General features: G+C 39.1%; 1 protein-coding gene across 2 annotated transcripts in view; it reads left to right on the top strand.

The window, feature by feature from the left end:
- trip4 (thyroid hormone receptor interactor 4) overlaps window positions 1-20,854 on the top strand; it is a 94,646-nt gene extending 73,792 nt beyond the window's left edge. For both annotated transcript variants that reach the window (XM_052146394.1, XM_052146387.1), the window contains exon 13: window positions 20,591-20,854. In XM_052146394.1, the coding sequence (XP_052002354.1) occupies window positions 20,591-20,649 (59 nt within the window). In that variant the 3' untranslated portion in view covers window positions 20,650-20,854. The remainder of the gene's footprint in view (window positions 1-20,590) is intronic.
- The last annotated feature ends 1,860 nt before the right edge of the window (window positions 20,855-22,714 follow it).

Genomic DNA, 22,714 nt, shown 5'->3' with positions numbered 1-22,714 from the left:
ACTGGCATTCCAATTAATTGGCTAATATATGGCCATTTTGGTGTTGATATCGCATCAGTTAATTACGGCTCCTGCCTGGATGATAAACAGAAGTGTTAACCCAACTTCTGTCAGTTCCCAAAGCTCCAACCAGCCTAATCAAAACATAATGCACATTTTAATTATTTTATTTCTGTTGTTGTATATCTCACTGTTTTTATTTTTTTTATATACTGCAAATGCATCATCATTATATCAGCCATCAGCTACCTTGATTTCTAGATATCAGCAACAGACATTACAAATCCCATCGGTTTCCACTAATTTTAACTCTTTTTCGCTAACCCTGTGTTAACAGGGTTAACCTAATCGAATTCCACGAGTAATATTCCACTGCTGGATTGAATTGTTATCCTTAAATGTTTTAATAAGTGTAGTGATAACCAAACATTTATCAGTGGGACCCGCCTCTCCACCATTGCCAGGTTATATAGTGTGTGTATGTGCGTGTGCATCCAATCTCTGGCTCAGTGGCATTGCACGGCAGAGAGTGCAACCAGTGATTAGCCACTGCAAGGAGATGTCAGGCAGAGCAGGCCAGCTGAGCACGAGCCCTGGATGTGGTCAAAGAGTGTGTGTGTGTGTATGTGAGAGAGAGAGGGGGTAGTGCAGCTCAATTTCCATTTTTATTAACAATCCTGTTACCTCTGTCAGGGAGACGGATGGACGGCAGCCGGTGGATCAATGTCACTCTGCCTCCAGCATGCCAAAGAGCCACCACAAGCACACCGTTAACTGCTTCCTGCCCTACACTTCCCAACAGGAAGCGCTATAAATACTGCATGTTACCTTTCTCAAGGTCTTCTCAAAGAAGCAATAGCATTTAATAGCCACTACAAAGTGATTTCTTCTCTGCAGGTAACTGATTACTCCCGTACTTGCAATTAATTTAATTAGTGCTGCTTGCACTCATCTATGGCAGTCATCACTGTTATTATTGTTTATACTTTGAATTTGAACAAACCCAAAAGGGATAGTTCACTCAAAAATGGAAAATAATTTACTCACCCTGATTTCGTTCCAAGCTCAATTAACTTCTTTTTTTTTATGGAACACAAGAGGAGATGTTAGGCAGGATTTTAGATTCAGTCACCATTCACTTACATTGATGTTTGTTTTTCTCCATATAATGACAGTAAATGGTGACTGAGGCGATCGTTCTGCCAAACATAATGTTTTGTGTTCCATGGGAGAAATTCATATGGGTTTGGAACAACATGGTGTAGTTTTCATGCTTGACAGAAATTACCCCAGAAAAGCGAACAGTTGGAGAAGTGTTTGGAAAACTTCTCCTGCTGCTATTTGATTTGTGTTCACATATGCCAGCGAGACGAGGACCCCTGGTAGTAAGTTGGGTTGGCTCTCCCCAAAATATATTTTCTCAGATGTCTCAAACTGTAACCGGGATAAGCCGTGATGGATTTTGCATTCACAATGATGGATTTAGATCAGAGTGTTTTTCAGAGGCTTGCGTGCATGCACTGGGCTCTCTTCATCATCTTGTGGGACTTGAGTAGGACTGTGACTTCTTCCGAATGCTGAGCTTTACTACTCTCTCTTTGTGTGGTTTCTATATGACACAGGACTCATGGGATCTTTGGAAGAGGTTTAGATTACAGGAATTCTGTAAAAATCATTCTGGTTTGCCGTCTTTACCCAGCCATCAATGAATGGGAACTGTACCTTTCACGCTTTAAAAAGGATGCAAACGTACCATAAATGTATCATAAAAGTGGTCCATATGACTTGTGTGCTATATTCCAAGTTTTCTGAACTCATTCGATTTTGCTAAGCAATGTTTGGGTGTGAAACACACCCTTGACATCCCTTCTAGATCTCCTTAACACATTCGTGAGAGAAATAGCTATGTTTGAATCAGATTGGTTTTGTGAACTAAATCGATCAGAAAAGATCTGACTCCAAAGAAACTCATATGGGATTCAAATGACAATTGTAATTGATGACAGAATTGTCATTTTGGCAACCTAGTCTCAGAATGAACGTTACTATAACTACATTTTTGCACAATAAGTTTTACGTGCCACTTTCTACATTTTGCTGCACTACAACAACTGTGCATTTTATTTACTTTCGCACAAATCATGGGTACTATGGCTGATTATGGCTTTAGAAAGACTTATTTTTCACACTATTACTTACACACTGCAATGTTATTCTTTCAAAACACTTTAACCCATCATTTGAAAAACTATGCATTTTAACGCTTGTATTACAGAACCACCTACATGGGTCCCCCCGGAGCAACCTGGATGAAGTGTCTTGCTCAAGGACACAATGGTGGTGGCTGTGGGGATCGAACCAGCGACCTTCTGATTGCCAGTTATGTGCTTTAGTCCACTACGCCACCACCACTCCCTATTATATATACACACCACTATTCTTTTAGAGTAAATATACAGTAACCCCTTCATTTTGGCTGTGTTCATTGATTTTGCTACATTTACGTTTTCTTATCCACACTGGAGTTTTTCTCAACCGAAAACGGAGACTTTTGAAAACGTTTAGTCATTTACATTGTTATATAGAAGATGCTCTTTTACAAAGCGAACTGGAGCCTATTCAGATGGGATCAATGGGATGAAAGTGTTCACCAAAAGCACGTATTTTGGAAAATGAAGATGTTAGGAAACTGAAAGAAGTGGTTTCAAACTTGGATAAGTGTGGATGTGTCATTTTTAGTATAAAAAAAAGATAATTAGAATACTTACAAATTGTATCTGCTTGACAAAAATACAGAATCATGTTTTTTATTCAAAAACATGTTTATCTTATAATATAAAGGTCGGCCTGATGGATGAAAATGGAGCAAAAAATCCCATAGGCTTATTTTGACCAGGCTGTCGTGGAGTCCAGTCCCCACTCGCCTCGCGGACGGGGGCCGTTTAACGCGGTCGGGCTACTCCGTCCCCCAGCGGACGGCAGCGGCGCTCCCCTGGGTGGTCGGCATTGTCGAGGACTCCACGAGGCATCCCTCCTCCTTCCCGGGTTTCGGCACTAATGTAAAGTAGTTAATGGGCATGGAGGAGGCGAGAACTGGCTTGGCAATATAAATAATAGTTTTAATAATAAACTGAACTAAAAACACACATGGAGCAGCTGCGTGTCATTCTCTCTCTCTCTCCAACCGGCCGCCTTTATTCCTCACGCGCCCCCATCAGGCTGATTGGGGACCGGGCGTGCATTGTTCCAGGCCGGCCCTGCCCTCCTCCGCTCTACAAGGTAATATTATAAAATAATGGATAGTTCTTGACATTTGTGCTTAGATTACATTTCAACCGCATCTGGGAGGAACAGCGTGCCGTTTTTTTTCTTGCTTGCTTTGTCTTTTCTGAAATCGTTGCGCTTCATTATCATGCAGTAACACACTAACATAGTGATTGATGTGTGTCATCATGAAACTGAGACCCACCCCTCCAAATCAGAACACAAGTGGCCACATGAGATGCATTTAAGTGAACAGGTGTTAACAACCACATGTGATCAGATCACCCGGAACACATCGTAATACCAGGTGGAAACTGAGTCATAGAGACTTTGGGATGGTCTCTTTTGACTTGGGCTAGTAAATAACCACCTAGCAACACCCTAGTGATCAACCACTCTGACATTGCAATGTAATATATTCTTTTTACTTGTGAAGACTCCAAAGGCATTTTGGTAAGATTGATTTATCACAGTTTTTACATTTTAAGCAGGTAAAGAAAATGACCCGAACATTATAGGAGGTTAAGATTGAGTTATGACCGAAATAGAGTCTCTCTGAGCGTAGCCGTTGCATTAACGGCTAAATCCACACTTAAACTAAAAGAAAAGCCATTTTTCTCTGTTTCTGACCCACGCTCACATATGTCCATTTGCCCTTGCAGCAGGAAGGTTCCCCCCCCCAGAGAGCAGCTTTGCACTTGAGTTGACCGTTAAACATGCTTTGCTGGGTTGCTATAGGATGGCTGAGCAAAAAAAGCACTCATCCTGACCCCCTAACGGCTGTTAGCAGGGCTCCTGTGGTTTGTGAGTCGCCCACACTGAGCTTAAACATTCTCAGGAAGCTCTCAGTGCTGTCACATATCTACCTCACATATTTGCAGATCTCAGTGCCTCGAAATATATTACACCAGATCAGCCTCAATGTATTCCCCTTTCTCTCATTCCTTTTTCTTCTGCCACTGCACTGCTAATGAACATTCTCCTGCCCTCCCTTCATCCATCCCCCTTGCAGGAGAGCGGAACAAAGAGCTGAGCAGTGTGTTTGAGTGTGGGGGAGCACTTGTGTTCTCCTATGTGCTCATTAATGAATGATAATGGAGCCATCATATCCCATGTAAAGAGCGCGGTGACTAATTGTGCTACCCTGTTTGCTCTGAGGATCTGCCTCATTTCCATTGCAAAGACTTTAGTGAGTCACTGTCCACAACACATTTATGTAAGATTTTCTCACCTGGTTTTTGATTTGAATAACAGTTTTCTGAGATTGTCCTTTAAAGAGAGCAACTGCCATTGAAACATTTAGGCACTTGCCTAATTAGCATTTGTTTCATGATTTTATATGAATGATATTTTAATCTTTATGATATTAAACATGGTGGTAGCTGTAGATTGTTCACAAATAAAAAGCACATTGATATTACCATGTTTTTTGGACATGGTACCATGTTAGTATATTATTCTTGGAGATGATAGCTTTGTAAAATGTTGTTTTTTGGGGGGGATATGATATGTTTATTAAAGTTTTTTTTGGACGTGGTACCATAATAATACCGGGGGTTCGACACAGGACCATGGTAAAAACTTGGATATGATGATTTAACCTTTTTTTGGTTGTTGTTCGTGGCATTGTGCTAAAACCATGGTTTTTAAACTTTGTTCCATGGCTTTTTGGGACATGGTACCATGGTAATATGCCCCCCCCCCCAGTGTTTTAGATGTTATATTATGCCATTATGTTTTTGTTTTGGAATTGGTACCATGGTAATACAATTTATTTAATTTTTTTGGTCATGATATCATGGAAATATCATTGTTTTCAACATTATACCATTTTAAAACCATGTTTTTTTATATGCTCCCATTGTGAAACCATTTTTAGATGGTTTTCATGGTAAAACAGTGTTTTTTGGATATGATGTAATGTTAAATACAATGTTTTTTGAACATGGTACCATGAAAATACCATGTTTTTTTTGACCCTGTACCATGGTAAAACCATATTTTTGGATGTGATATCATGTTAATACTATTTTTGTGTTATGGTTAAAACTTTTTGGGATGTGGTATCATGGTAATACCATGGGGTTTCTTTTTCAACATGGTAATCATTTATTTTTGGATATTATATTATGCTTCTACTTTTGCTTTGGACATGGCATTTGTTAATACCAGATATGATATCCTGTTAATATCATGTTTTTGAACATGCTATTATGACGAAACCATTTAGTTTTACATTGTAAAACCTTGTTTTGGGTATGATATCTTGTTAATACCATGTTTTTTGGACATGGCACCATGGTGAAAATGTTTCTTTTGGACATGGTATCATGGTCGTGCCACGTTTCTTTGGACATGTAGCATGGCAATACTGTGGTTTTCTTTGATGTACCTTGGAGCATATAAATGCCATGGTAAATGATTACGGTAATCATCCAGTGTTATATAGTATGTGTAAATATACCATCTGATATCATCACTGTTCCATGGTATTGCCATCCTTATAGATGAATAGATTTGATAGATGGATATACGTTGCAAAGATAAAAGTATGTTATGTTTTTTATTTCAGAAGTGATGTTTTGTACATTTATCTGAGAAGATTTCTTTTTTCATGATGTCTACATTGCTCCAGGGATCCGTGCGGGTATGATTGTGATTGTGAATGAGTTTAGTCGTGTCTCCAGCAGTAGCCCTTGATCAGTGCTTAGCCCCAGGCTCTGCTGCTGTCAGAGAGGGGAGCTGATTAATTGCCTCGCAGGGAACAGTTGCAAGAATTATTAATGGCTGCAGGATTAATCTGTTTTCTCTGTTTGGCCCATTAGTATGGGCGACCCTGGTGGCTCAGATTTTTCTCCCGGTCTGGAGCTCCCTGGCAGCTTGCACAACTGAACTCAATGTTTCTTTTTATCACTCTCTGTTCTTCCTTTTCTCTTTATGTGTCTGGAAAATTCCCATCCTCTACTTGACATTTTGGCAAACTCCAAACTCTCTGTGGCATGTGGAATTGATTAATGTCACAGCGTTTTAGATAGTGCTATAAAACACAGTGTGTCCCTGTTTTAAATGTCCAGGCACTGCTATTCCCCTGCATACCTGTACTGAATTATGTATGTGTGTGCTTCTAAAATGGGAAATTGTATTGGGCTTTATGGAACAAGCTATTTAAGACTCTGGAAGTCATCATACCCAGATATTTTGACTAATTTGAGCATATTTCATGTCACAGTTTGTACAAATTGAGTTATGACTGAAATCAGGTCTTATAGGAGCCATTTGGACAGAACGCATTCTTGCATTAAAAAAAATATATGCAGAATGCAGGTGCCTTGAGATGCATTTTTTTATTTGACACTGTGCATTCAGTAATTTCCATACTAGAATTTGCGACCATGCATGGGTGAGACAGGATGCAACCCCATTTATTTGGATGGGTTATGCTAAATTTTTGTTGGACAACCAAACAAAATTGAATCTATTTTTCTCAGTTTCAGCGTTTGTGTTGTTACGTAAGGCGGTGTAGTACTCTTAGCTTCATTTAATTCTTTACCACACTATACTTAAATCCATTTTAAGAATTCTGTAGATTTTCCTGCATGCTCAGCATAGAAAACGAAAAACAAAAAGTGCACATTCTGTGTGGCCTTTTCCCCTTTCATTTGTGGTCCAGTCTTGCTGCTAGGAAAGAGGAAGTTCAATAAATTCCCTACGATTAAACCAGCTTTTCCTTTTAGGAGATTTTTGCACGTTGAATTTTCTGCACTGAGGGAGCGGTGAGTGTGTATGAGCATTCGTTACATGCTCTAATCATTAAGGTACTTAAGAGTTAGATTGGGGAAAATGAGATGGATTTCTCCAGACGATAGTGCGATTTCTCCCTTGGCTCTGCTGTGCGTCATCCATGATTGAAACTGAGTTTGTCTGATGTGTGTGATTAGGCTTTGACTTGACAATCTCATAAACACAACAAAGCCTGTCTTTCTCACATTATTATGCCTAGTCATTTATTCAAAGCCAACTTAACTCATTAACCTGGATAATACTTCTAGAGCTACATCACAACAAACCAGCTGTCGGTTTATTGCCCCAAATTGAGTGCATTTGTTGATACCCCTCTTTAAAAAGCCCTTCACTGCTCACGTCTTCAAGAAAAATAGCCTTTTCTGAAGACACAATTTGACAATACAATAAAGAGGCAAGTCAAGTCAAATTTATTTGTATAGCGCTTTTCACAACAGGTGTAGTTTCAGAGCAGCTGTACATGAAATTATGCTATAACAGAAAATTAATGAATATAATGCCAATATTAGTTATTTATGTTTAGAACTATTAGTGGTTAAAATGAGTAAACTTAGTGTTGTGGTCAATGATTAAACAAAATGATTTAATATGAATACATTTTAGTGTTAAAGTCCTTAAAGTCATCCCGAATTAACAGAGGATATACACGTAGATGCATTGTCCTTTGATTTTGCCTGATGAAGGCTTTATTTTTTTTAGTGGTTAATTCATTTTCTAGCTTTAGAGAGTGTTGTCTCTCCTTTGACCAAGATGATATAGGTATCATTAAGTGAGGAGCATTGCAGTCTGGCTGGAAGCTTATGGCATGTCATTTTGGTGAACTCCATCCTGAGCCCATGCTTCAGACAGCGGCTCATGAAGAATCCCATGTTGGAGTTTGCATCAATTCATCCTCTGTGAAGTCTGTCTTAGTAGATTGAAGTGAAGTCTGTCTGGCACGTGCTGCAGTTGGTCATCATCACTCAGATATAATACATTCAGGAGTGAAGGAATTGTACAAAGCTACCAAATACGAGTTTGTAAGAGCTATCAAAAAGGAAACTAAATCTAAACCAAAACTTAACTATAAGAACAAGATGGAAAGTAAACTCAAGGCCAGTGATACTCATGGTGTATGGCAGGGGTCTTCAACCATGTTTGGACCAAAGACCCCTTGGTGGGTAGAGAGACAGAGCTGGGACCCCTGTTACATATTGCATAAAATTGAGTGTTGCGTTTAATGCCTATAAAAACGTGTTTGGTAGGCTACCATATTATTGTATGTGCATACTTTTAAGATGTTTATATTGCAAAGCTTTTGAAGTAATCATTAAAATAATGTACAGCAGGTTCAGTGATATGAAGTGCTGTGTGGAATGTTAAAGACCATGTATGCCAGCTTTATAATCTCTTTATAATAAAAAGTTTATTTACAGACAAGTAGGCTATTGTTCTGAAAGCAAAACGCAACTAATATTAAAAGAAACTGTAGGATGTCATCTGCTCAACCGCACAATGCGACAGACGCGTCGACTCACACGACCCTCTGCTGTTGCGCTGTGAACCTGATGTGTGTCGCGCATAGAGTGGTTTTTGATGAGCATGGGCGCATGAATAGTTTGTACCCCCTGAGGGACGTATGGAAAGGCCTGCAGCAGATCACACGCCATAAGTCCAGAGCATCAGTCATCTCTGATAACCTGTCACTGCCGGATGATCTCATTGTGTGATACTGTTGATTTGACAACAAAACCCAAAGCTCGGTCGGTCAGCCAATGTTGACCAGTTCTCCGACTCCTTTCAAAATTGAGGAATATGAAGTCAGGAATCTGCTAATAGGCCTGTGGATGATGCTATGTCTCTGTGCCTCCACTATATTCTGCAATAATTAGAAGATCCTGGCACCTATGCGTTTGTTCTCTTTGTGGACTATGAGGCTCAGCGTTTAATACAATCAACCCATTCAAACTGTTTGATAAGTCAACTGGAGGTTCATCACTCCCTTGCTCAATGGATTCTGTTTGGTTTGATCATGGATAACAGCAAATCAGCCTACAGGAATGAGGTGTTCTTCCTGACTGACTGGTGCTGTGTTAATAACCTCACACTGAGGTTATTAAAAGAAATGGCGATTGACCTGCAGCGGCGACAAAATGTCCATCTGCCACTGACCATAAATGACCTTGAGTTGAAAGCATCTCTGAAATTTCTGCATCTCTGAAATGGGATGACAATTTAACCCATATCAAAAAAGATCACCTAAGACTCTTTTTCCTTAGAAAACTCAACATTTGGAGTATCAAAGGATGGTATGCTTAATTTCTATAGGGCAGTAATCTAAAGCGCACTAACTTTCTCAATCACAGTGTGGTTTGGCAACTCCAACAGCTCAGCAGAGGAAGCTAATTAGTGGCATTGTACACTCTGCCTCAAGAATTATTGGATGCAATCTCACTGCCATTTCTGACCATTATGTGGCCCATATGTAGCGCAAAGGAAAGAAAATTCTGCAAGATCCTACTCATCCTGCCAATAACCTCAAAAACCCCTCTTCCCTCAGGAAAACGTCTTAGAGCTATTACATCGAAGTCCACAAGTTTCCTTGATTGTACTTACTGTAATATTATTTGCATACTTAATTCCTCTGGCATTTATATATCTGCATCTAACTAGGGTTGCCACCTATGTCTGATAAAAAACCTGGACAAATCAATGACCCGGCCACCGCTTTGCTCAAAATGTCCATTAGACATTAGACTCAGAAGACACAATTGGTCGTTGTGCAGTAAGATTGTGCATAGTCGTGAATATTTTAAACATCTCAAGTATTCTCACTTATCTTACTTGACTTATAGCTTACCTGGTTGCTTAGATACTGGTGCTTGTGCTTGCTTTTGCTTTGCTAAAGAAATAAGTAGAGGGATGACATTAGATTTGCATTTACCATACCTTAGCCACATCTATAGCCACTTTTATTTAGTATGTCTCAATCAGACATTGGAATAACAAAATCATACATAAATGGGCCTTAGCTTACCTAGTCTTCCATTTATACTTGGCGTTTCCTTTGCTGCAGCTATCAGTGGTTTCTGTTCTTCAATGAATGTCTTGAATTCAGTGCATGACAATTTGAAATTCAATCTGACCTGAAGCTCAGACTTCACCATTGCAACTGACAGTCTGTTTCTTTTATCGGACCAAACATCGCTCCATATGACTGAACACTCTTTCTGCATAGGCATTACTGACTGGTATGGAAAAACAAAAGCAACTACTTTCAACAGCTCAGTGGATTCAGTTGCCTTGCTAAAAAAATAGGCCCACTTTCTGTCTGGGGTAAGGTCTGTTGGAATGGTGTGTAATGCCTCATTCAGAATGACTACATCACCATACAGCTTGTCTTCTTCAACATCCAAGGCCAGTTTTTCCACTAAAACTTCCAGCTCTGACCACTGGAGTGATTGTCCTCCGTGAAGGCTGAGACAGCCAATGTGTGCAAGAACCTGGTCATTGAAGTCAAATTTATCCTCAAGATACAGCACTGCCTTCTCAAAAAATCTGTCTACCAGGCTCCTGAACTGTTCCTGTTGCTGGGGTAAAAGGCTCCTCAGTATTTGTTTTGCTTTGCTGCCATAGAATTTGTCTGTGCGCCTTGCGATAAGCTGACTGCGCAATCGGTTCATCACAGAGTAAACGTCAATCACAGTAGCACTGTCACTCTCAAGCACCGTAATAGATGAATCAAATTCTTGCATCACATTGTGCATGAATGCCAGGATGCATTCAGCTAAAGTACAGTCCACATTTTAGCATGGTCATCCAAAGCAGTTTTGCCTTCATGTTTAACCAGAATTTTAACTGGGCATACGGAGCAGGTAGCATAAAGTGGGTCGCCTGGTGTTGGCTTTAGCCATGTGGAGTCATTATTAAAGTATGTCGAACGTTTCATTTTCTTTTTTACTGGCCTGTTCGTCTTTGTGAACACACTGTCATCTTCGTCTTCCGTCTCGTCGCCACCCATGTTAACGCTAACGAACGACGATCTTCACACTGCTTCTCAAATTGCCGCCTGTACTGGCTAGCTACCAAGAAGACAGACGCGCTAGATGACGTAGCCTACGTCACGTCACACGTCCCAGAGCCAATGATAGCGGATTCTATACACAAGAGACACGGACCACTCTGTGCACAACGCATAGGCTATTTCAAGTGGAGAGAAAATAGATAGTTGAATATACATATTCACGTAGCCTTGAGTGGATAAATTTCCCGGGACAGGTTATTAAAAAGAAGGACAATCCCGGTAAAACCGGGACAGGTGGCAACACTACATCTAACACTTTACAAAGATGGACTGTATGATTTTGTGTTGTATTTAGTACTTGGTATCTTGATCCTTTATGATGATGCTGGTCCTTATTTTGCATTGATGCTGATGCTCTTACTGCTATTGTTGTTATCAATGTTGCTGATATAATATCTGTTGTAATTTATGTGTACCCTATTATCTTTGTTATGAGCTCACCAATAGGGCTGGGACAACGTGTCGACGTCATCGATGACGTCGACGCAAAAAATACTTAGACGCAAAATATGCGCGTCGATTCGTCGGACCCAAAACAAAGATGGCGGCGCCGGCGAGTAGTAGCAACACGAGTGGCTCCTCAGACTATCAGAAGTGCAAGGCGGCATGCACTCGTTCCTCTAAAGTATGGGAATTCTTTAATTTAAAAGGAAACAATTCCGTGATATGTCGTCTTTGCAAAATGGAGATGGCCTTCCATTCTAGCACCACGGCAATGCACCAGCATCTGAAGAGGCGCCACCCGGTTGCAGCTGCAGATGACAGAGCACCGTAAGTTTTTTTTCAACTCCCCACTTTGCACTCGATGTTGGAGTAGGCTATAATACGTTGTCGACTCCTAAAGTTTTCACTTATAGCTATTAATAATGCGCTTATAGCTATGAATGTCGTGAAAAATACATAGAGGACACTGACAACGCGCTGACAGACAGGACCAAGCAGGTAACATTTAATAAAGTCTCAACTTTCAAATTTGGTCATTCAAAGAAAATTAAACCATAAATAGCCTACTATTTTGTGGCTCTTTAATGTGTCGTGACAGATTGCCTCAGTTAAAGCTGCTCGTGAACCGATCATCTTTTCCTTGGTTAATTTATAGCATCAAATAGGCTAAACATGAATGTAGCCTACATCAGAAGGACTGTTGTTTTAACCGCGGAAAGACGTCAGTACGGTAGCCTACAATCCATTATTCAAATTCAGATCCACCGACGTTAATCTTCTCTCTCCTGACTACTTTGTCGGACAAAAATGGCGTATTATGGTTGATTGATCAGATCGCCAGTCAATCAAACTCCCGGCAAATGTTTTTTTTTTTTACATTTTATACACCCCCACCCCCGATGAAACTGGTATTACCGGTGTTGTCACAAGTCGATTAATCGAATCGAAATCGAATCGGACTGAAAAAAATGAATCGTTAGATTAATCAATGCATCGAAAAAATAAATCGCTAGATTAATCGTTTAAAAAATAATCGTTTATCCCAGCCCTACTCACCAAGAAAAATTCCAGACAGCTACTTTGGTATGGCAATGAAGTAAAGAATTGAATTGAAGAATAAGTGTTTTCGGTTTGGGCAGACCTAACTAAAGCAGCATATCTATAAATTTAGGGATAAATTAGGTGTATGCCTGGATGAATAGATACATCTTTAGTCTAGCCTTGAACTGAGAGAGTGTGTCTGAGTTCTGAACACCTTTAAAATATAATCCATTCCAGCCAAATATGACAAGGATCTCCCTCCTTTTGTGGAATTTTATATTCTCTGTATTGTTAACAGGCCGGAGTTTTTCCATTTTAATGAGCTTGATGGATTATAGCGTGACAGAATGTCTTTTAAATATGTTGGAGCAAGACCGTTCAAAGCTTTAAGTAATTAGCAGAATTTAATTAATACGAAACTTAACAGGTAGTCAATGTAACGCTGATAAAATGGGGCTGATATGATCGTATTTCTTGTTGACACTCTCGCTGCTGCATTTTGAACCAACTGAAGTTTATTTACTAAACCTGCAGAAGTCTTGTCTTGAGGTCAAGAACGCATTAATTAGTTTTGGCAATTGGCAAATTAATAATTGGCGATATTTCTGAGGTGGAAGTATGCAGTTCTACAAATATTTAAAAAAAATTTAAAAGGTTATGTTGCGATCATATATACTGTAACACCTACGTTTTTGCTGTCGAAGTTGATGTTACAGTATATCAAGAGTCAGATTATATTTTTTCATATGATGTTTTGAGGTTTGGGTCCAATAATTAGTACTTCTGTTTTATCAGAATTGAATAGAAGGACATTTTTAGCCATCTGCTTTTTGATATAATTTATACACTGTTCATTTGGAAAATTATGAAATTTCGTCGGGTTTCAAAGAAATATACAGTTGTGTATCCTGATAATGTCTCCCAGGGGTAGCATATATAGGGAGAAAATCAGAGGCCCTATAATTGATCCCTGTGACACTACATACTTAACTTTAATTTGATCTGGCTGTTCCTCATTTACACAAAGTGGTAACGGTCAGAGAGATAGGTCCAAAACCAAGCTAATGCTTGTCCACAAATGCCAACATAATTCTCAAGCTTATCCAAGAGAATGTCATGATCTATGGTGTCGAATGCAGCACTATGATCTAAAAGCACTAGAAGAGAAATGCAGCTGCAATGAGATGATAAGAGCAAGTCATTTGTAACTCTGATAAATGCAGTCACTGTACTAGGGGTGTAACGGTTCAAATTTCTCATGGTTCTAGGGTCACTGTTTTGGGACGGTTTGGTATTTATCGACCAAATTTTTTTTGTGTTCTGGGGTGCTGTGGCAGACGGATGCATAATTCCAATTTTGTTTCTAATGATTTCCATTTTGTCAGTAAAGAAATTCATAATGTCATTAATACTATGCTGTGATGGAATATCCATCTTTAGTAGTTAAAAGAATAGTTCTACCTGAACTATAATGTTGCGTAGATTGAGATACCTTTGCTAAGCGCAGCATACTAGCGGTGAGGTAATGATCTGAGATATCATCGCTCTGTGGCAGAATTTCTATATTATCAACATCAATTCCATATGACATAATTAGATCTAGCGTATTGTTTTGCAGATGGGTTGGACCCGTCACATTTTGTCTAACCCCAACAGAGTTGAGAATATCGATAAATGCTAATTCCAGTGTATCATTTTAATTATCTATGTGGATGTTTAAGTCACCGATGATTAAAGCTCTATCCACAGCAACCATCTAGAACTGACAGAAAATCAGCAAATTCTCGAAGGAATTCGGAATATTGCCCTGGTGGTCTATATACTGTTGCCAGAACAAATGACTACAAAGATTTTTTTATTTATATCTGACCAATGTCACATTAAGCATTATCAGTTCAAAAGAATTAAACTTATATCCTCTCCTCTGAGTAACACTGAAAATATCACTGTAAATTGTATTAACACCTCTTCCTTGACCTTTCAGACGAGGCTCATGATTATAACAATAACATGAGGGAATAAACTCATTTAAACTAATATTTTAATCTGTTTTTATCCAAATTTCAATCAAACAAAGTGAATCCAAACTATGATCTGTAATAATTTACAAATAGTGATTTGGATGAAACCAATCTAATGTTTAGTAATCCTACATTTATATGATGTTTATCTTCATTTTTGTTATTTTCAATTTTGACATTAGGCAAATTGTTTCTAAATAGCAATAGGTTTTTTGTTTGGTAGTTCGGGGAACAGACACAGTCTCTATATGATATACAGGTGATTCATTCTCTATGTGTTGTAGTTTATGTGACCTGTGTGATGTCTCAAGGCAGCTAGCAGACGTTCGGATCAGCCAGTTTGTCTGCTTCCTGACTTGGGCCCTAGTTAGTGAAATACTCTCACTGTTAAGACTATGAGACACAATACTAGAGAGGATAGCGGCACCTTCCATGGAGGGTTGGTGTCTGTCTTTCTTCAGGTCAGGTCTTCCAATTGTCTATGAATCCAATGCTATTCTCCAGACAATGTCCAGCCATTCAGTGACACTAATCTGCTATAAACCTAGTCACCACGATGATCAGGGAGGGGGCCAGAACATACAGAGTCTGACATAGTTTTTGCAAGTTCACACACCTCTTTAACATTATCTTTAGTGCTCTCTGACTGGCGAAGCCGAACATCATTAGTGCCAACATGAAAATCCAACTTAGAAAATCTATGTTTAGCATTAGCCAGCATTTGTAAATTTTATGTCAGTCGCTCTGGCACCGGAAATGCATTTAACAATAGTGGCTGAAAGAGAGTCTCTCTCTTTCCACGTTCCTTACAATAGTCACCAATAACAAGTGCGCTTTTATTATGATTCTCAGTGGGTGCATCACTGAATGGGGAGAATCGATTGGAAATCTTAACAGGAATGGGAGAGTGGTGTCACTTTGCTTACGAGTATGCTGTTTAGCCATCATTCAGATGCCCTACTGCGGGGACTCTACAGCTGGAATCAAAGTGTGTGTGTGTGTTGCTCGCTGTACTACCCGCATCCGAAACAGTATCCACTTGCTTCTCTTTCTCCCTGACCTCCACTAGCATTCGAATGTGTGTTTCTAACTCATTGAACTTCTCTGTCAGCCTGACTAATTCCTTACAATAATCACATGACAATCCTTCACTTCTGACGGAAAGAGCTATAGGAAACATGTATAATGCAATGCACAAAGCGATAATATGAGCAGATGCCATAACTATGCCTATATAATTATTTGTTGTTGTTGTAGTGGTGGTGGTTTTTGATCAGCGATGGTTTGAGATCGATATGAATCCCTTACGTAATTGTTGTTGTTGATGTGGTTCCTGATCACCAGTGGTTTGAGATTGATAGAAGTGGAAAGGTGGGCTTGCACGGTATAAGGCATGTAGTTGTATTGCTTTAAAAAGTATAAAAGCAGAAAAAACAATGTGTGCGAAAAAAAATGGGAGATTAAAGATTAAATGCTGAAAATGGAAAGAAAAGAAATGCTAAGCAGGATAGCAAGCTACAAACATGAACGGTAGCAGGAACAGGAATGCAAGTTTTCTCTCCTGTAGAGCTGCTTTTTGGGGAATAGCTGTTTGACTGATGATACCACAAGAGAAATCTTTTAAAATCCCTGAATTTTTTCACATGGCAAAATCGTGGCCAAAATCGTACATTGTGAACCTGGCTACACATTGAAATTCCATTTAGTCTGGAGGAAATATAAAGCAGAGCATCATCAGCATTACAATGAAAGCTAAGCTTGTGTATTTTTTCTAATAATATTGCCTAAACGGAGAACAATGGACCTAAAGGTCGATTTATACTTCTCGTAGAGTCGAACCTCTACAAAAATCGAACAATGCATCAAGTCTACGCAGACAACAACGGCTGTGATTGGTCCGCTTTGTAAGAGACCCTGCACCAGCATGATTAAAAGGATATCTGAGGTAGCTTTGAATTATTTTAAGATCTAAACATATCACGTTATATTTGAGCTTGTTTTCTTCGGGAGCATCTGCTGTTTTTCTATTCTACTTATTTTGTTTGTTTCATGCAATAAATATGTTTACAACTTATATACTCTGTGCTTTCACAGCTTTATATTAATTATATTATTTGTCGGAGTAAAACAATATTTCCAGTCTGACCTTTCCAAACTGTATGTTGTTTTGATCGTATGTTTGACAAGTATGGTGTACAGTAAATAATCATATTTGCTGTGAAAACAGAACACTTCTAATTTGTCAGCAGGTTAATGTATAGTCCAGCTTCTACACTTTAAAAAGACACCTTTTTTGTGTTGGTCAAGTTAGTGGTTATTCATTCATTTTATTGTATTTTTTCACATGCCAACATAATTATTATTAATAATTTAAGCAAGTATAATTTATTTTCTCTCTGCATGGTAGGCAACATGTATTCTAAATGATATGCATCTAAATCTCAACTTTGTCATATTTTGATGCAGCAATAATTTTGTAAATACTTTTGAATCCACATATTATTGTATTTCAGAAATGAAGGAATTTTCTCCCAATACACTAGCATTCGGGCTGTGTACATGCAGAACAAAGCAGGCCACCATGCAGCATAGAGGGTACGACATATGTTAAACAACTTTAATTTCAGCCTGTTCCTCAGACATGGCTATCATATGGCTAAAATAATTTAAATATTGCACACAAGTGGTATGGACCACTTTTATGGTACTGTTTAGGGATTACCATCCATTGATCGCCATTTCGTTGTATGGAAAAGAGGACATTCTACTAGATAACTAATTTTGTGTTCCACGGGGAAAATATGCTTTGAACTACATGAAGTTGAGTTGATGACAGAATACAATTTTTTGGGTCAAAATCCCTTTAAACTCCAGTGGAGACCCTGCTACATTCTACTTTCAAATAACACTCCAACAAACAGTGACGGCTCTTAAGATGAGACCAGGTTGGGTCTATGTTAGTGCTGTTTGCTAGGTTGTTATTCTATCGGGTGGCAAAATTACATGTAGGCTGGATTTCAATGCCTGATCTGTGTACAGGCTGTTGGGAGAGAGCCAGGTGGATGATGGAGTCCCGGCAAGACTCTGGACACACTGTGCCTATTATTGGGATGGCTCCCTTGCTGCAGCATGTGAAATAAACTGCTTCACAGCAGCCCCCAAACAGAGCAATCAGTGGGAAATTATCTTGCCAGATCGATGTCTGGCCTCTTAGAAGTTGCCTCACCAGGCAATACAGAATCAACCTAACCATTAGCTCTAGAAGTGCATCTCCTGTTAGGTTGCTGACAATTTGCATTTGTGCTGTAACATTTCTTTGTGCTAATATGGAGTAAGCAATGTTTTGTCTTTCCATCGATGTTGGATTTAAGCGCTCTCGTCATTTTTAAGTGATAGTTCACTTACCTACATATTGTTCCGAACCCAACAGCATATTTAATGCAGTGGATAGGCTGCTCTTTAACAAAAAATGAGTCTGTTTGGGGATTTATAAATATATATTATTTATTATATGTGATCTATATTTCGTTCTATGAACGAAAACACCTTGTTGATGAGAGAGGTCAACGAGAATGGCCAGACTGGTTCGAGCTGGCAGAAAGTCTACGGTAACTCAGATAACCACTCTGTATAATTGTAGTGAGCAAAAAAGCATCTCAGAATGCACAACATTTTGACCTTGAGGCAGATGGTCTACAGCAACAGAAGACCACATCTGGCACTTTATTAGGACCTTAGTGTTCCTAATAAAATGCTCTGTGAGTGTATATATTTAACATTGTATTCATATCTTTCTGAAATGTTGTTTACTGGTTTTTATTTAAAGCTCCGCTTTATTGGGTAGACAAAAAGAAAACAACTGATGAGCTAGTTTTGATGTCATAAGTGTGGGTTAGATTCTGTGGTCGGAGGTCAACAGATGCTATGGCTTTACATCTGATGCGTTGTCTTTGGGGGGGGAGGCAGCCAGCCAAGATTGAGGGTGGAAATAAGTGTGTGCGCTTTCTCCCAGAATAGAGATGATGATGCTAGCCAGATCAGCCTCATCTCCCTCGCTATTGATTCTGTGGCTCCATTTTCAGAGATGAAGACTGCTGAAAGCTTTGAACAGGCCTCTCTTAGACACAATAATGCAGTATTAGTGAAGGCAGGTCTCACCACTGCAGGATCTGACAGCATACACAGTTGGAGGACAACTGACCTGAGCCCTCAGATCATATTAGTCTGCAATGGAGATGCCTTGAGGGTCTACTTTAGACACAACAATTGCATATACACATCCCCTACACGTGAATGGAATTGCATTTACCTGTTCTAGTCTACTCCACACAGGTACCTTTTGAAATCAAAATTGTGGTGGGGTTTAGCTCTGAAGTACATTAGCTTATAGCTTTAGGTTATCTTTATGAGAATTTACTCCAGAAAGTTGACAAAATACACCTTAAGGAGATATATGCATTTAAATTTACAGTCCCTCTCTTCTGGGAAAATGGACCAAACATATTGGTATTTTGACAGATACTATCTTGATGAATGATTTCCTTATTCATTTACCATGGTATTTACATTCTCCCAGGTACTTCAAAGTATACTATGGTATTACCATATAACATGTCTGGGGAAAAAACAACAACATAATGTTACCCATGATACCAAGTCCTAAAAATAAATGAAACATTTCACTCTCATCCATCCATCCACCCACCCAACCTCCTCTTATCCATCCATCCATCCACCCTCATCACATCCATCCATCCACCCACCCACCCTCATCTCATCCATCCATCCACCCTCCCTCATCCCATCCATCCACCCTCCCTCATCCCATCCATCCATCCATCCACCCTCCCTCATCCCATCCATCCACCCTCCCTCATCTCATCCATCCATCCATCCACCCACCCTCATCTCATCCATCCATCCACCCACCCTCATCTCATCCATCCATCCACCCACCCTCATCTCATCCAACCATCCATCCACCCACCCTCATCTCATCCATCCATCCACCCTCCCTCATCCCATCCATCCACCCTCCCTCATCCCATCCATCCATCCACCCTCCCTCATCCCATCCACCCTCCCTCATCCCATCCATCCATCCATCCATCCACCCTCCCTCATCCCATCCACCCTCCCTCATCCCATCCATCCACCCTCCCTCATCCCATCCATCTATCCATCCACCCACCCTCATCCCATCCATCTATCCATCCACCCACCCTCATCCCATCCATCTATCCATCCACCCACCCTCATCTCATCCAACCATCCATCCACCCACCCTCCTCTTATCCATCCATCCACCCACCCTCATCCATCCATCCACCCACCCTCATCCATCCACCCACCCTCCTCCACTCATCCATCCATCCACCCTCCATCCATCCACCCGCCTACCCAACACTCTCATCCGTCCATCCACCTACCCACCAATATCATCCGTCCATCCACCTACCCACCAATATCATCCGTCCATCCATCCATCCACCCACCACTCTCATCCGTCCATCCATCCATCCACCCACCACTCTCATCCGTCCATCCATCCATTCATCCACCCACCCACCACTCTCATCCATCCATCCATCCATCCATCCACCCATGCACCATTCTCAAAACTGTTGCTGTTATATACTATATGCTAGTTGAATCAATATTCTCAGAATTTCTTGCACCCTTTACATGTAACAGATGGACTACATGTAACAGATGTATCATCTAGATTGTAATGAAGTGGCAGCATGACATTTACAGAATTTCAATCACTCTATGTATGATAACAGAGCATGTGTTGGGAGTGTGTGCATGTGTGTAAACGGATTCATAAATTCCCCTTCCTGATCCCAACCCTCACCTCAGCAGGGCAGCTTTTCGTTGTTTGACAGGGAGCTTTGAAAAGGTCACTGGAACTTGAATCACCATTAACCTCACCCCTCCCCATTCTTTCACACAGGGAAACTGGAGAACCAGAGCCACCAGAGCGCCAAGAAGTGTTTAATGCAGCCAGCATGACCTGAACAAAGCCAGGCTGGTCTAGAGATGAGCAACAGAGAATCCCCACATCGACTGAGGCATATAGCTTCATATAGAGCAAATTGTGAATTCAATAGATGGCTGAACTTGAATCAACTCTAATAGTACGATAACTGCGCAATCATTCCCTGATTGACTGTTATTGCATTTTCTGAAATAAAAGGCTTTAAGATTACTTGTGTGTTTGTGTGTATTTCAATATATTTTTAATGTTAAAGCTGATGTGTAATGTTTTTGATGTTAAAAGTAGTAGACTTTGTATTGGGAATGTCTGTTTCTACAACCAATGGAAGACATTTTCTGTAATCAATTTGAAAGCAGTGATTATTTTTGGAAATCTTTGGTGACGCTAGTGGTGTTGAAATTGCACACTTGAAATTACACATTTTAGGAACACGTTCCATTGTGAACGAGCTCCCATAACGTCCATGAATGTGCAACAGACGTCAACATTTTCACTGAATAGACTTTCATTGCAAGTTGCGTATGCATTTATAAGACTTGTAATATGAAGTAAAATTCCTTTAAACATTTGTTCAATTACAATTCAATTCTTTAGATGTAAAACTTTTTTTAAAGTGAAAAAAACAATTTACTGAATGCACCTTTAAGCAGTTTGACTTATTATTTAGTCTCTTTGTACTCTTTCTGGCTTACTTTGCATATAATACCACCATATAATTAACTAGCTCCTTTTTAATCTCAATTGGATTTCCAGCTCATAAAGCCGACAGTCTGAACCTGCACCGCTTGGCTGAGCATGGAATTTTCTGCTTACTAAAGAGCCAGTTGTGCTGTAGAGCTCATGTTGGAGCTACTCTTGTTATTTAGGCCACAATGGCTGTCAAAGCCAGAGCCTCTCAGGTTCTGGGCCTGCTGCTCTCAGAGTGATTGAGTGGCCTCTTTGTGACAGAAGCATCTCTGCACCAGAAAGAGCAAATGACTGCTTCTAATGCTTTATTGCATGATGGGAACTGCATTAGGTTGTACATGAGCATATGCAGTATTGCTTTCTTTCTGTGTAAAACGGGACCGAAGTCTTTTGTGTATTTCTACATGGGTAAATATATCAACAGGATATTTTGTTACCTAGCATCTGCAGTCTGTGGCATAACAGATGGCATAGATTAGTTAGTGTTGTTTCATATTTAGGATGAATCTAACAAAGAAATTTCTTATTTCATATTTCAGCCTAAAATCAAAAGAACAACAAAGTTTAGCATATTTAAGGACCATTACTTTTTTCATTGGCATTGTTATCATGACAATTAAACACAATATCTCCCCAAATTCTCATTAAAAACCTCATTCTCATTACTGTAATCCAAAAAAATTAAATCTAATTCACTACTTTAATTACATTTTAATTAAAACAAAAATTGTTTTCATTACTAGAATGCAAAAAAAATAAATAAAAGAGCATTAATGCACAAATTTTTTTTTACCACTAATGCACAAAAAGTCTTATTGTTATTACTGGAATGTGAAAAATATCTAATTTGTATAGTTAAAAAAAATTGTGTTCTCATAAATGTAATGCAAAAAATCTCATTACTGGCATGCGTAAAAAAAATATATATATTTTTTATATTATTATTAAAATCAGCATGATTTAAAATCAATATAACAAATACCACCTTGACGTATATTTAAAATTGACATTACTGTAATGTAAAAACTTTTACTTTTTATTACTTAATTGCTCAAAAAATCTTTTCTTTTTTTATTGCATTAATGCACAATTTTTTTCTTCAATTATTTTCAAAACTTCAGTGTGAAAAGGTGTCTTTTTATCACTTAAATGCTGAAAAATCTAGTTTTTACTGCTTTAATGCACAAAAAAATCTATTACTGGGATGTGAAAAAAATTATTATTATTATATAGATAATCTAAATAGATTATTATTAAAATCAGCATGAATTAATTTAACGAATTACTGAATTTAATAGCCTAACAAATACTACTATGATGTATACTCAAAATTAAGCCTATTTTAGGACCATTACGTTTTTTGTTTTTTTTTTCTTCTGATTACTGTAATAA

The sequence above is a fragment of the Xyrauchen texanus genome, chromosome 2 (genome assembly GCF_025860055.1).
Source record: "Xyrauchen texanus isolate HMW12.3.18 chromosome 2, RBS_HiC_50CHRs, whole genome shotgun sequence".
Lineage (NCBI taxonomy): Eukaryota > Metazoa > Chordata > Actinopteri > Cypriniformes > Catostomidae > Xyrauchen > Xyrauchen texanus.
This window is presented reverse-complemented; position numbering and strand designations above follow the sequence as displayed.